The sequence below is a fragment of the Seriola lalandi genome, unplaced genomic scaffold (assembly GCF_002814215.2).
Source record: "Seriola lalandi dorsalis isolate HSWRI2012SDOR001 ecotype SW California unplaced genomic scaffold, Sedor1 jcf7180002054003, whole genome shotgun sequence".
NCBI lineage: Eukaryota > Metazoa > Chordata > Actinopteri > Carangiformes > Carangidae > Seriola > Seriola lalandi.
The window spans coordinates 7,251-22,420 of record NW_019524556.1 but is presented as its reverse complement, the minus strand read 5'-3'; the positions used below and the strand labels follow the sequence as shown (position 1 = coordinate 22,420).

General features: G+C 41.6%; 2 protein-coding genes across 2 annotated transcripts; one reads left to right on the top strand and one right to left on the bottom strand.

Moving 5' to 3' along the window:
• Window positions 1–376: 376 nt before the first annotated feature.
• dhcr24 (24-dehydrocholesterol reductase) lies at window positions 377–8,774 on the bottom strand. The gene is made up of 9 exons (XM_023402803.2): window positions 8,411–8,774; window positions 7,335–7,490; window positions 5,824–5,929; window positions 5,230–5,348; window positions 3,200–3,463; window positions 2,978–3,121; window positions 1,552–1,749; window positions 1,282–1,460; window positions 377–1,163 (listed from the first exon to the last, which is right to left on the bottom strand). The coding sequence occupies exons 1-9, from the start codon at window positions 8,639–8,641 to the stop codon at window positions 1,010–1,012; spliced, it is 1,551 nt and encodes a 516-aa protein (XP_023258571.1). The 5' UTR covers window positions 8,642–8,774; the 3' UTR covers window positions 377–1,009.
• Window positions 8,775–9,802: 1,028 nt separating this feature from the next.
• LOC147819328 (uncharacterized) lies at window positions 9,803–14,406 on the top strand. The gene is made up of 2 exons (XM_087173053.1): window positions 9,803–10,593; window positions 11,972–14,406. Exons 1-2 carry the CDS (start codon window positions 10,280–10,282, stop codon window positions 12,207–12,209), a joined length of 552 nt encoding a protein of 183 aa, XP_087029179.1. The 5' UTR covers window positions 9,803–10,279; the 3' UTR covers window positions 12,210–14,406.
• Window positions 14,407–15,170: the final 764 nt, after the last annotated feature.

Sequence of the window (15,170 nt, the reverse complement as noted above, 5' to 3'; positions counted from 1 at the left end):
TACTTAAGTACAGTACATTCAATGACTGGTTTTATACAACATTCAGATCGTCTTATTCTTAATCCGGCAGTGACAAACACAGAGACAGTCAGGTTTACACTGGGGAGTTATTCAAATACATTGATATAAGTGCTCAGATCAAACCAGTTTGCTTTGACTGCATGCCAACACATTTAAAAAAGAAAGAGCGATACACAAGGACAAACAAAAGAAAGTGATATTATGTTTGCATTGTGCTGTGATTCATATAAAGCCAAATTAATCTGTTCAGAGCAAATACATTAGCTTTGACTATGTGTGTGTGATGTCTGACCCGTATTACAACACTGCAACCAACAACTTTATAATGTATATTCTAAAAATAAAGAGACTGATATCTATTGTAGAACAGTTTTTAATGAAGCCGTCCAACCCGTACACAGTCCAGGTGATATTTTCTCATTTCAATATCAAAATATTTGCAATATTGTTCTGTTAGTTTGCTTTTTTTCAGACTCAAAATTCACAGAGATTTATCAAAAAAGCATGTATTTCAAAATATCTGTCTGATGCTAATATGGAGGTCATGTTTTCAAAGTGTATGGCACTTCAGTAGTTAGGTAGTTAAACAGGGAAAAGTTGTCTAACACATTTCTAAAGAAAGGAAAGCAAAAAGACATTTGGGGCAAAAGGCTCTTAACAAGCACGTTACACAAAAGGCTTTGAGTCAAACTGCACGAGATCAGAGCATGAATGTTAAAATAATTGTGTACAGAAAAAGGAAAAAGAGAAAAGCGTTATGACACTTGTGCTCCTGTTTCACATTAACGGGAAGGCCGTCTTAAGACACAGACTGATTGCTTTTTTTAATATGTGCAAAGATTAATTCCTCCATAGAATATTCTGAGATGTAAATCAGTTTTTTTTGTTTTAAACATCCCAGAACTAGTATAAGTCACCAGGTGTGAGTTGCAGACGAGCCTCTGTGTATCCGTGACACAGGGCCGAGGTCAGGTACCACTGATGGGGGTCAGTGTCGAGCAGATTTACAGATTTTGTCATACACCTCGGGGAAGGCGTCCTTACAGCCCAGCTCCTCTCTCAGTCTGTGATACAGCTGTCCATCGAACATCTCCCAAAACTCCTCTCGGTCCATGTACACATCTGCATACAACATCTGGAAGCTGTGGGAGGCAAATGGCAGTTAGACGGCAGATGGGTCATGCAACAGCGTGCAAATAAGAAAAGAGTCGTTTCAGGTTAGTTTCAGGTGCTAAATGTCATGTATCATTTGAGACTTACCCGTGCACATCTCTGACAAACTTCTCCAGTTGACGTGTTGATGCTTTAGCTTCAAAGTGTTTGACTTTGGGTTCTCCGTAAGCCCCGATGTCCACATACAGTTCCTCCTCTTGGCCTTTGGGATGAACCATCCCTCTGCCCGCTGGCAACAGGAATGGACACAGCCACAGAGGGTAAACCTGAAATAACAAATGACAATTGAAGAATGAACAGTCGGCTCGTGCTGTAAATAGTGAGTATTTAGTGGGTTTATCCGTGTCTGAGTCTTACATCAATGTCCTGGTGAAAGCGCGTTATTGCGGCGTGCAGATGCTTCATGGGGACCAGCATGTCCTGCACCACGTGGTGCTGCTCGTAAAGACGTCTGATGGTCTCTCCCTGTGTGAGCTTCAGCAGGGAGATCTTAGGAGGAACCATCCATCCAAAAAGCCAGCGGAACAGCAGGTTGTTGCCGAATGGGATGATGTCCTGGAGAAAAGACACAAATATACTCACCCAGTTACATAATCAGGTTAAAGAAGATGCTAAAAGTGGCTTTCTGTGATGGACTGTGTTCTGAATAGTCCTAAAACAAATGATCAGTTAGAGGAACAATCGATCGAGCAGGAGAGCCAAAGATCTACTGATTTCAGAATCACCAACGATGCTCTTCTGTTTTTCTATAACTGAAAATTCTATATATTTTGGTTTTGTCATGTGATACCTAAAAAAAGGTGACAACTTAAAATCTTAATTTTTTTATTTTTAATTGCACCACCTGAGATGACTGGAAATTCAAAATAGGGGAATTCAAACCTCATACATACAGATTGGTGGTTTTCAAAATAAAATATTTCAATACTATTTATTTAGTTGTATTGAAATTTAACAATGTTAAATATCTAACATCCCAAACCCTAACCCTAACCCTATCTATATATTTAGTTACTGATAAAAATTATGATCTTTCGATTAAACAAACGTTTTTTTAATCTCTCTTTTGTCAACAACACTCACTACTTTTTTTCTGCTTTTTCATTTAAGGACGATCAATGTGAATATTTTAAGACCAAATATAATTGTCCCTATTTGCTCAGCTAATAAATAAGTAATGATAACATGTAAAAACATCATGTCTTTTTGCAGCTTACTAACATTTAATGTAACAGTTACATGAATGATAATATAATTTTGAATTGGTCATGTTATCTTTGAGCTCGATGTTAAGAGACATTGATCCACCAGAGGGCAGCCACAACTCACCAACCAGTGCCAAACACTTCCTCACGCCACGGCCAACAACACATCAGAGACGTCAACGACAAATCGTCAATGAGCAATTTAATCAAACATCAGTCGGCCCTCCTCGTGTCTGCACCGTCTTCAAAAACAAAAGCCTTTCAAAAAGCAGGGAGCTCCCAAAAGCTCAGAGCTCCTTTAGGTCTCCGTCAAACCAATACTATGCATAATTCATTACACCATTTACTGTTACAGAAAATAAAGGATGCCAATTCCTTCTTACTAATGGCTAATGGTGTGTGTGTGTGTGTGTGTGTGTGTGTGTGTGAGAGAGAGAGAGAAAGAGCATTAAAGTGTAATAAAGAGTAGTGAGCAAGCAGTTGGTAAGATGATGACGAGCTAGAATCTGGCAGATATATTCCTTCTTTTAACGTAATGCTAAAGCTCGTGGAGACGCAGCCTCTGTCAGTGTAAGTACCTGAAGCTCCCAGAAGATGCTGCGTGTGTGTCTGTGGTAATACTGTCTCAGAGGAACGTACTCCACCCCAGCGTGGTCTCCTGTCAGGTAGCTCTCCACGTGTTTAAAGAACCAGGGTTTAAAGTGCAGGCCGATTCTGTTGATCTGAGAGGGAAAAGCTAAATATGAAATTTAAACCATTCAACATTTAAAACACGTGAAACCAAATCACGCACACCTTACCTTATCAGGCTCTGCGTGGTCAGTCATGGTTCCCGTCATGATGACAGCGGTGTCGAGAGTGTACTGGATGCCCTCGACGAATGTGTTCTGCTTGTTCTCCGATGCTTCACTGAAGCGTTTACAGATGTTCTCCAGCCCTCGGACCGGCTCGTAGTGCAGCTTCACCCACGGCTTGGCGGGGACTATTTTAATCTCAGCTGCAACCAGGAATCCCAGAGTGCCGCAGGACCACGGGACGGCGTGGAACAGGTCTGAGTTTTCCTCCTGTGTGACAGAGAAAATGTATTTCTTGTTTGAACAAGAACAAACAGATGTGCAGAACACTTGTGCTGATGAATGTGGTCTCGCTCTTTGGGGATCCACGTTGGGCTGTAATCTGTCTCGCACGTTGGCTTTCACAACGAAACCATTATATCACATCATGGCATCGATCACTTTGCCTTCTCACAAACAGGCCACTCCTTTTACTGTACTTGGTGTGACAGTTGGATGTTGCTGCTGAAGACCACTCTGGAACTCTGGGCCTGCATCAGGAGTTCAATTTAGTTTGGCTCTGTTTGGATTAGGGGCTGTATGAAAATTAATAGCGTGGACAGATTTTTTTTTCTTGATAAAGCAGGGTTGGTCTTTAATTTGTCATGCCCCCCTACAAACAAATATCAAGTTAATTACATCAAAACATGCTTTATTTTTCAGGCACCATATAAATTAGTTCTGCCATCAATCATGTCTGTGTAACAGGGCTTTATTTTCTACTTGCTACTGAGACCAGTGTGCACGTTTTGGATTATTATAGTTGGTAGAAACTGAACATTATCTCTCTAAAGAGCTTGACATGTTTTCACTGGACAATATTCACCTTGACTTTATTATGCTTATAACTTATAACATTCACATTTACATTTATTCATTTACATTTACACCTGAAGCACATCAGTAAAGCTTGAGAGCAGTAGGAGACCTTGGTGTAAAAACTTAGTTCTACATCTGTTTAATAAATGAAGGAGATCAGGTGAAGAAGTGCAGTGGAAGTAGTAAAGGACAGTTAGACATGTTAGTGTGTTAGAGGTGTTCGGAGAGGAGGTGCTCTCTGAAGAGAGAGACGCTCCTGCTCTGATAGCTTCAGTAGCTTGTTCTTCCATCAGGGAAGCACAGAGCAGAACAGGCTGGACTGAGACTGTCTTGTGTGCAGGGATGATGATGACAATGACAGATCACGTTCATTGGAAGAGCACAGTGGCTGAGAAGAGGCTTAAGGCTGAATGATTGAGTTCAGACCCAGAAGTCTCTCTGAAGGCAGCATCAGAGACTGAATTTGATGGGTAGCAGAGTGACATGTGACCTTTCAGTCTGATCAAAGACCAGCCGGGCTGCTGCATTCAGGGACCATCGGTAAGGGTTCGACTGTGCGTGAAGTAGTAGCTTTGCAGTAGTAATACATATTTAGCACGATGCAATCTGTGTCACTAATGGGTGGAACTAAAATATGATGGTGGTGCTGTCTGAGCCATGTTTTCTTTTCCAGTTTTCCCTCAGTAAGTTTCATACAGTCCCTAACCTGAGCCTGAGATGCTGGACAACCAGTATCATAAAGCTGGTTTTCTCATTCAGCTCATTCAGCATCAGAACCATGAGTGGAGTACTTAATATGATATGATGTGAAATGGTGATACCCACAGGGACATTAGGTTACTGCAGCAGAGACAATGATGCAAGGTGAAATAAATACAATACAGTGTAATCACTTGACAAGAGCAGAGTAAGAGGCGACAGAGAGGAAGGAGTAATGTGCACAAACTGAAGCTACGGCTTTAAATGTGATTGCATTTACTCTTGACAAACTCTGCAGTATCACGTCCTGCTGCTTGTTACAAGTTCCTGCTGCCAAGGCAGAGAGGTTAAAGTACAGGTTTGTGATGGTGGAGATGATGTTACCATGGTGATCCCTGCTGTCAAGCCACAACATATCTGGTAACCCACGAGACTCAGGCCGGTGGACTCACATTACATTACACACACTCAATACTTACCTCAGTGCAGCGAACTAAACTGCCGTCAGCGAGGACCAGTTCATACGCCACACAGATGTGCTGAAACAGCCCGTAAATGTGAGAGGACGACTCAATGCCTGTACCCATCACCAAACCACCTGAGAGAGGAGAAAGAATAAAAGATCTGTTCTTAGAAATTCAATTTATTTTCCAGATGAGACCAACAGAGCACAAACACATGAGCAGAAAGCAGCGTTTGCCCGCTGTGCCTGCGTGGACATCAGGATAAATGAATGTTCCGCGGCCTGATGGGAAAACATTAGATTGTTGATGCGCAGTTTATGGCATCAGGAAATCCATTATGAAACCCAATACAGGGGTGCTTCCAACACTGCAGCCATTTCCTCCCAGTTTCATCTTTTGAGCTACAACATCAATCCTCTAACACAATTAGAGAAGTCGCTGAGGCTCTAAACAGGATGCAGTGATTGATGGAGAAAATGCATCTACATCACTGAACAATGAGCTGTGGAAATCATCAGCGCATCTGTCTATTTCTAGAAACCAGACGATGCCGCTCCAGGATGATTCCCCAGGAAACAATCCCCATTGATTGTTATATGGACCACGTACCCACAGTGAGATCATCCAGCTCGGGCAGCACTGGCAGTGTCCAGCCAATTGAATTGAGGAGAGCTGTCACCTGACCCATGTTGGCCAGTGGCTCAACTCTCACAACCTAAAAAACAAAGTATAAATGTTGTGATGTCAGAACACGGCAACTTTGCTAAAAAGTCAGACCTTCACACGAAACAAAAAAGTGGCTGTTGACTTGTTTACGTCCTGTCTGATCTTCTGTCTCCTTGTCCCTGCAGTGTCCCTGTGATTCCAGATGTCAGCAGTTACATTGGTGAGTACAACGTTATCATGAGCAAACTAAATGATGGACTTAAACTACATCAAGAGAGTCTCCAGCCGTGCTAGCAACTCTGCGAGGCCATAGGCACACCAGTTGCTTGAGCTAAATGCTAACATTAGCATGGTAATTAGCTTACAATCACATGCCGATGTGTAGTAGGTAAATGTTTACCATGTTCACTGTTTTATTTTAGGAAGTTAGCATGGTAACATATGCTTGTTGGCATGTTCACTGTTGCTAATTGTTGACCAGAATGTAATTTATTTTGCTGGTATTTGGTCATAAATCAAAGTATTGGAATAAGTGAAGAGGAAAAAATTAAAAGTCAAGGCATCACCGAAGTCATTAACGAGCTATTTTGCTACTGCTACATAGCTAACGTTAGCATTAACAGCTGTTTACGTACATGTCTTGCCAAGAGCCTCAGCCATCGCTGCGTTTACAATACAAGAGGTTATAATTTGTCCTCTGAGCAGCTACTTCTTCATGGGAGATTGGAGGCTACGATCACTCACTATCCGAAAGTGACAAGACAGGCAGGCCTGGCTGGAGCTAGCTTTTTAGCATGCTAACTTCAGTAGAAGTGATGAAATATTACCAAAACAAGGGTTGCTTTCCACCTCTGGATACAGTGAATAAATGAATGAAGTTTGATGTTAAAATCATAACGTTTCTTCTAGACTTGTAAGTTAACAGCTGCTAATGCTAACGCTGGTTATGTAGTAATAGCAAAACTTACAAATAGCTCCAAAGATTCATCCTCTGCTCACCATGAATATCCAAATGGACCAAATTTTGTGCCAATTAATCTAGTAGATGTTGAGAAATTTCATAGGATAAGTGAAAACTGTGAACTGTTGGTGGTGCTAGATATAAAGTCAGGGGATCACATAAGTTAGTGGAGTTCCTCCTCTGGGGACCATGAATGTCTGCACAAAATTTGATGCCAATCCAGCTGATTGTTGTTGAGATATTTCAGTCTTGATCTCTGCCATCCCTCGAGCTTTGCAGCTAGCATGGCTAAAAATACGACCCCGGCTGTATTAAACCAGAATCATTGTTTTAGCTCTAGATATGAAGATTATGTTGTTGGAGTTTTTCTTACGATACACATAATGCACAGCTGTAATAAATAACAGTGGCTAACGATGGCTGCGTTCCCTTTAGCTTTCATTGCACAAATTTGCAAAACGTCTGGAAGCAGAGCTTGTGTGCGTTCTCCTACCTGCCTGTTTGTGTCCACCTCCAGGATGTCCATCATATTGATCATGATGTTTTTGTGGGTTTTCTTGTATTTCCCCACTCTGAGAGACACAGTGAGCCAGCCGGGTCGACCCGTACACATGTAGGTCTTACCCCCGTCCTTCCTCCACTCACGTACCTGAAATGTGTCAGACGCACGATACAGGACAGATGATACACAGCACACCTGACTCTTCACCTGAACCGCTCAGCCATCGCTCAGACTCGCTGACTACACCTTCCTGGTCTGAGGTCAAAAGCCTCGACAGCTCGTTTGAACTGTTCAAAGTGTGTTGAATAAACACTAACAAACATATTCTTCAGTTTAGAGAGAGTCTGAGTCTGTGCTTCATTATTCCCTCAGAGTCCAAATAATGTGCTGAAGTCCTCTCAGGCCTGTGGCTTCATTTATTTATGCAGGAAAAATACAGTTCAATCGTACTGGGGGTGAATGGAACTTAAAATATCTCCATGGCTAGAGATAAATGAGAAAATGAATTAAAGTGAACTGCCCCCCCCTCCTCGCGCCATGGGGTGGATTCTTCCATTTGGCAGAACTTGGAAAAGACAGTTACAGGTGAAAACCACAAAGAGCTGTAATAATATAAGTGAAACACTATTTCTCTCATTAACATATAATAAATATATCGTGATCAAATTATGTGTTTTCATCTTAACACATAATGAAAGTGATTATTCAACGTGATGACAGTTATATAGAACTGATATGAAAGAGTAACCTCACATTCACTCTGTTACATAACCACTGCATGGTGTTCATTTATCTTTTCAAAGTTACTTTACTTATTATTATTATTATTATTATTGTTTATTTATTATTAACTGTTGTTATTCTTATTATTCTTATTACCAATGAGCTACTGGACACATGAATTTCCCCTAAGAGATAAATAAAGTATCTAACCATCTTTTCTTTTAGAGGAGTTTATGAGAGTGGAGATCAGACTGAGATCAGAGTGCACACACGCACACCTGAGCGAACACACACGCACACACACACACACACACACACACACTGACAGAGGACGGTGTGCTCACCTGTCGCTGGATGTCTCGCACGCGCTGGTCGTGCAGTTTGGGCGCGGAGCACATCTTGAATATGAGCCAGGCCCTCACGTAGTAATACACATCAAATATGACGGAGAGCGGCAGCAGGAACAGACACACGAATATCCACCTCTGGTGAACGATCACGTAATCTAGACCTTTGACTCTGATCCACAGCAGGAACATGACGACCAGACCTCCTAAATACAGCAGCGGACCCATCGTGTCTGCAAGGATCAGATCCGAACGTGCACGAGCTCCAAACTAAAAGAATCTGGTTCGGTTCTTAGCGACGCTTCCGCTGACCGCTGCGGGTAAACCAGAGCATCGATTATCCCAACCCCAAAACCCGACTCCCGATCACCCCTTCCCTGCGATAGGTGAGCGGTGCTAGGTGGTCCGTCGGCCACGCCCCTGCTTCACAGCGATTGGTCAGAAGTGCCGAGGAGGCGGGTTCGCGCTCAGAGGCTTCACGCTGATTGGGTGAGCGCGTGACTGTAGGGAATCCTGGAGCAGTAGCCTTTCTAACGTTTAACCAATCAGAAAGCAGAGAGGCTGTCACACCATGTGCCCTGTGCTCATGGTTCTGTTACAACACTGAGTCCCTATCAGCCATGGAGGAACATCAGAGCAGAGTCTGACTGCTGCACACAGTCTGTCTGATGATTCCCTCTGACTCTTAACAAATTCCCCTCAGCCTCAGGTGCAGCCTACTTTGTGTTTAATGGTAATCAGCAAATGTTAGCGTGCTAACATACTAAACTAAAATGGTGAACACAGTAAAAATTACACCTGCCAATTAGCAAGTGGTTTTGAACACACTTGGATGCTGGTGTTAGCATTTAGCTCAAACCTCACAGAGTCACCAGCTGTTTATTTTACGCTAGGTTTTTATTTATTGTGTTTATTTATATATTTTTTACCATATTTTTAGTTTTGTTTAGTTTGATTAATATTTCATATTTGATTTTTTTTTGGTCTAAAAAACCCAGCAGTGTCAGACTTTCAACTCTACATAATGTTATAGGTTAGTAAAATAGTAATTATACTGCATCACCCCATTAGGGCAGCATCAAAGGACCAAATTATATTAAATAACATTGGAAGGATTCTGTTTCAAGTGACTGTTGACAACTGAGCCTCTGACCTTTAAGACAAAAAGGCCAAACATTCAGCTCTTTATTTGGATTTTGTAACCTGACACAATTATGTTATAAAACGCCTTATTTTATTAAAGTATGCAGCTCTAAATTTCCCTTTATTTCTTGTCCAACAGGACAATTTATGTTTAAAGAAATTGCAAGGTCCTGAGCCACACACACACACACACACACACACACACACACACACACACACACACACACACACACACACAGGGCTAAAGTGGTACCCTTCAGACACATTAGACAGAGGGAGGGTGGGGCACCAGTAAAGATTTCTTAATGGGCTCTGCCGCCCTCTCGTCCATCTGCCCTGATGATAAACACACAGCTTCTCCACATTAGCCTGACGCGCATCAAAGCCTTCACCGTTTTATTTTTCATTATTTTCCCAACAAACCATCAGTTTTATCACTTTTCCACAGGAGCTTCAGATCTACGAGTAAGGACTAACACATGGACCATATGATCATCGGTTTTTATCAGTATGGGACATGTTACTGATGGGAACAAATAAGTAAGTGAGCTTTTCCTTGTCATAGCAGGATTTCAGTGACTGTGGAGAGAATCATTTGGATGTCTGGTCAGTGTCAGAGCGCATGGGGAGCGCACTCTGTGGGACCGTTGGTGCGTGAGTGACACATCCAGCCGGTCACAGCCTGCACAGTAACCTCAGAAACAGTCACGGTCCTGGAGGAGGATGCCTTCCCTGCACCACGGAGCTATCTTCATCGGAGTCTTCCTCATTGTGACTGGGGGGTCCACAGCCTTCCTGGCCTCGTACCAGAGCCGCCTGCAGGCTTTCTCCCTCTGCTGTGTGGTGCTGGGGGTGGTCATGCTCATCCTGGGGCTCTTCTGGGCAATGAACAGCAAAAGTGCCGCAAACTACAACCACCGGGAGTTCGACCCAGAGTGCCCACATTATCCATATGACTACCCCAACTTCGGCAGCCATGCCCTCTTCACACCCCCGGGGAGCCGCTTCCCAGAGTCCCAGTCTGTGTTTCTGCCCAGGTGGGTGAAGGAAAAATGCCAGTCATTTAAGATATGCGTATTGCTGCTTTGCACAGTTCAAGCTGTATTTGTTATTAAGATCAATTTTATCCAGAAGTCAGAAAATAAGATGGAGGTTTATTGAATTACATATATTTTATATTAACAATAAAAAATATAAAGTAGTTAACCTAAAGAATATAATTTAGATCTAGATCCTAAAACATAATGCAGTTTGGATCCTAATCACTGATGCTGTCTGCTGTCTCCATGTTATCCAATTCATTCTTCCTGTTGTTGCTCAATATTTGATCACGTCAAGGTTTCATATATCAGTTTCTTCTGGGATAGAGCTGCACATGCACACAGATAACTGTAACAGGGTGTTGCAGGCAGACCACAGCAACTGCATATTTTCTAAGATTAATTCCCTTTTTTTACTTTATTCTTATTCATTCTGCCAAATATACGTATGAGCCTTTTAACTTAAGCCCTGGATGGACACTGCCCACAGACAAGATGCACAATTATCAATAATAATAGTCAAAAAAGAAAGTTAAAGGAGCAGTTTAACATTTTAGGAAACTCTCTTATTTGCTTTCTTTCTGATAATTAGATGGGAAGATTGATACCACTCTGTGCACTAAATATGAAGCTATAGCTAGGAACCCATCATTTTAACTTAGCATAAAGACCGGAAACACATGTGCACAGCTAGCCTGGCTCTGTCAAAAAGTTTAAAGTTGACAAATTAGCATATCTCAGTCCTTTAACTTGTAAGAAAACCCAAGAATAAAGCCAGACAAGATATATAAAACATGCAATATATCATTTAGTAAGTTTAAAGTAGGTAACGTTCATTACTGTTGGACAGAGCGAGGCTAGCTGTTTCCTCATTTTTCCAGTTTTTATGCTAGGCTAAGCTAACTGGCTGCTAGCTGTAGCTTCATATTTACTGCACAGGCATGAAAATGGTAATCAATCATTTACCTCTTTGCAGGAAAGTGTATTTTATCAACTATTTATTTGAATGAGTTAGGATTAAAAAGTGACTTCAAGTCATTTAAACCAAACCAGCTGATTAGCTAACTAATCCTGCTAGTCTTGTTGGATGTGTGCTAGTTAGTGAAATAAACTAGTCTATCTGGAGAGAAACCACATGGCTCACTCAGACCACAGTCGTTATTTGAAAACTTTTATTATCCCACACTGCCAGGATGTCCATTAGGACTTTGTGAAACCCAATTACTGTGTACACGACTGCCAACAGAACACGACTCCAGCTGCTGTTTAGTATCTGATCTCTACAACTGCTGACACCTCAGAGCTGCACTGTACATATCAATTTGTGTTTCTACATGATTGTTTTCACCTGATGTTTTACTGCCACTGTTTTCAGGACGATGGAACGCCACAGACATGGTGCTCGTGGCGAGGAATTCGACTACCCTCCCATGGACTCTGGTGGTTTTAGTCCAACACCTCACCCTCCTCCTTGGCTGGGACCCCCGCCTCCCTATGAGGTCGCCATCAAGACCACGTGCAGCTCCACACACCTGCGGCGTGCCTACTCAGACACGCAGCTGGCTTCAGAGCCCCTGTTTGGACAGTCAAGAGAAATTAGCTTTGAGGTGTGACGCTGGCCGACGTGGACACCCCGCCTCTCTGTACATCAGACCACAAGATAAAATCACATTGGGGCTCACTCGGACTTTACAGTAGCTGTCTTTTGACAGCAACAAACTTCATGGAACACTTGAAGCATGCTTCTTTCTTGGGTCTTAGCATGATTCTGTAATTACAATGCAGGTGTTAGCACATACTCAAATATATTGAAAATAGATCACACCGAATGCAGCCTTATCAGACCAAAATAAAGCACCTAAACACTTTGTCCTTATGAAGTGTGTGGCCACTAAAAGCCACCATTTTACTGTGTCTTGATGAACATTATACAAGTGTTTAAAACCCTTGAGGGGATAAGATTCTTATATATAATGCACAAATATTAAGTTTGGTTAAGATCAATCTGATATTCCAGACAGGAAGTCCAAGAAATAGTTTGTGATTTTTGGAAATAGCCCTTTTTGGCTGGACTGCAATAGCAGGACCACTCCTATAATTGTGCCTGTGACTGACTGATTGACTGAGTTGCCCATTTGTCCCTAAATTTAGACTTTGAAGACTACAGAAGTTAACAAAGTCACAGCACAGTCTGTAATTTATGTGTACGGACAGTTTTTTCAGATGACAATATAAAATCAGGATTTTAGCAGCAGCTTGGAAATGGCTTGGACATGTAGTCTTAATGGACCACGTTTCAGTCATTTTCAAACTTGTTTCGTTGTCTGAGAACAGAAACAGAGAAACATGTAAATGAGAACAGTTTATTTGGAATTCAGCTCTAATAAGGGTCCCATATTTTACACTTTTCCAATGTTTTATTTGATCCATAAGATGATATATTTTAAGAACCAAAAACCATCTCAGTGTAGTTTTACATCTCCTCTCTCAGGCTTCTCTCTGGAGCTGTAGTAACAACAGGTTGTTGAGCCAATCAGAAGAGAGGAGGCTCTGAGTCTCTCTTCTGATTGGCTCAGTGTTAAGATAATAAATGCTTATTTTCTAGTGCAGTTAATGGAGTTCTTTGCAAAGATTCTATTCTGATACTGATACAAACCTGAGCTTTATACTAAATTGGTGGTTTCACCTGAAGGGTTAAGATCATGTTAGTTTAAGGGATCAGTTGCCATGGTAACAGAAGCACACAGGAGATCCAGGATATACTTAACTTTCAGATTTCAGTGGTTCAGGAGGTAGAGCACATTTTGTACTAATCGGCAGGTCGGTGGTTTGATCCTCAGCTCGCATTTTGAAGTGTCCTTGGGCAAGATGCTGAACCCCAAACTGATGTATCATCGGCGTGTGAACGTGCATGTAGGTAAAAAAGTGTTATATGTGAAAAGTGCTGTATTAATGTGTGTGTGTGAATGTGGCTTCCATTGTAAAGTGTTTTGAATGGTTGAAAAGCGCTACATAAGTGCAGTCCATTTACCATTTGGGTAACTGGATAATCCTCCTCTCTGGGATTCCCCTGGTGTTGGCAGAGGACAGTTTTCTCTGTTTTGTAAAGGAAAAGCAAAAACGTCACTCTGAAAAAATGTTTTCCCCATCAGGATTTACGCGCTACACCACAGGATGGATGTGATAATTCATGTTGGGAAACTGGCACGCAGGCCCGTAGAGGTCTTTTAGTTTGTGTGACACACATGTACTCATCAGCTTGTTGAAAGCAGGCGAACGATGACTCATCTGACCATATGTTTTTCCACTGCTCACTAGACCACTGAGTATTACAACTTGACCTATTGTAATCATAGAATCTCTCTGTTTTAAAGGATCACATCAGTATTTTTCCTACATTTTTAATGTTTTTCCCTCCAGTTGCCCGTTGGTATCCATACATGTCAATGCAATGTGCAACTCAACCTGCAGAGATCCTATGTTACTGTCAGGTACACTCAATATTTAGCCTTCATGACGTCTAAAATAAGATGCTGCACTGCACTGAACTGATGACCACAAATAAACTGTTGTGATCTTTGACAGCACAAGGACAACTGACTTCCGCTGCTGTGATGGACACACACACACACACACACACACACACACACACACACACACACACACACACACCAATAATCCACATTGATCCCTTTATATACGTATAAATATGCATGCTCCTATGATTGATATGCTTTGCAACTCCTTTTCAATCCCTGTGAGTATGTGTGTATTTAACTTTATTTAATAAAACAGTGATGAAGGACACAATATCAGGCACTTTGTTGTCTCATTAACCAGCAAGGATTGTTGGAAATCTGCATTATGGGTTTATGGGTCTTCACAAACTTCTATAACCTACTACTGGTATGTAATTTGAGGCATAAAAATGCCCATAGGGTTACATATTGGACGGTAGGGGCGTGTCCCTGCCATTATTTTGGGAGGACAGAATTGTCCCCAACAATATTTACCTATGTTTAGAGTGATGTCATATTAAATCATTCCAATGTGCCCTCCAAAGGGCTACGTCTCCAAGATGACCGATTTAGGCATGCTATCATGTAACTGACTGAAAGGGCAGGGTCATGTGACAATATCACAGTGGTACCTAACCACACCAGAAAAATGTCAGCTTATGTTATTTAACCAATATTAGGTAACATTAACTAGGAAGCTAACCCTGACTTTTGACTTCTGTAGGCTTGCAGGAGTAAAAATGATCTGTTGGATATATCAAAGTATGAGTTTAAGTTAAAAAAATCCCATGAATACTATGACTAATATGTTTTTATGACTTTTCATGCCTCATAATACCAAAACTTTTTGTGCCCTACTATACTAGGACTTTTTTATTCCTTACAGTATACAATATAATATGCTAGACTTTTTGATGGGGCAGCAGGTAATATAGTGGTTAGAACTAATGTCCCACACTAATCAGGATGAGGACAAGATTCTGTTCTGTTCTTCATCTGTATGATGTTTTTATGCCTTATTATAATGTGACTTTTTATGACTTTTCATGCCTTTCT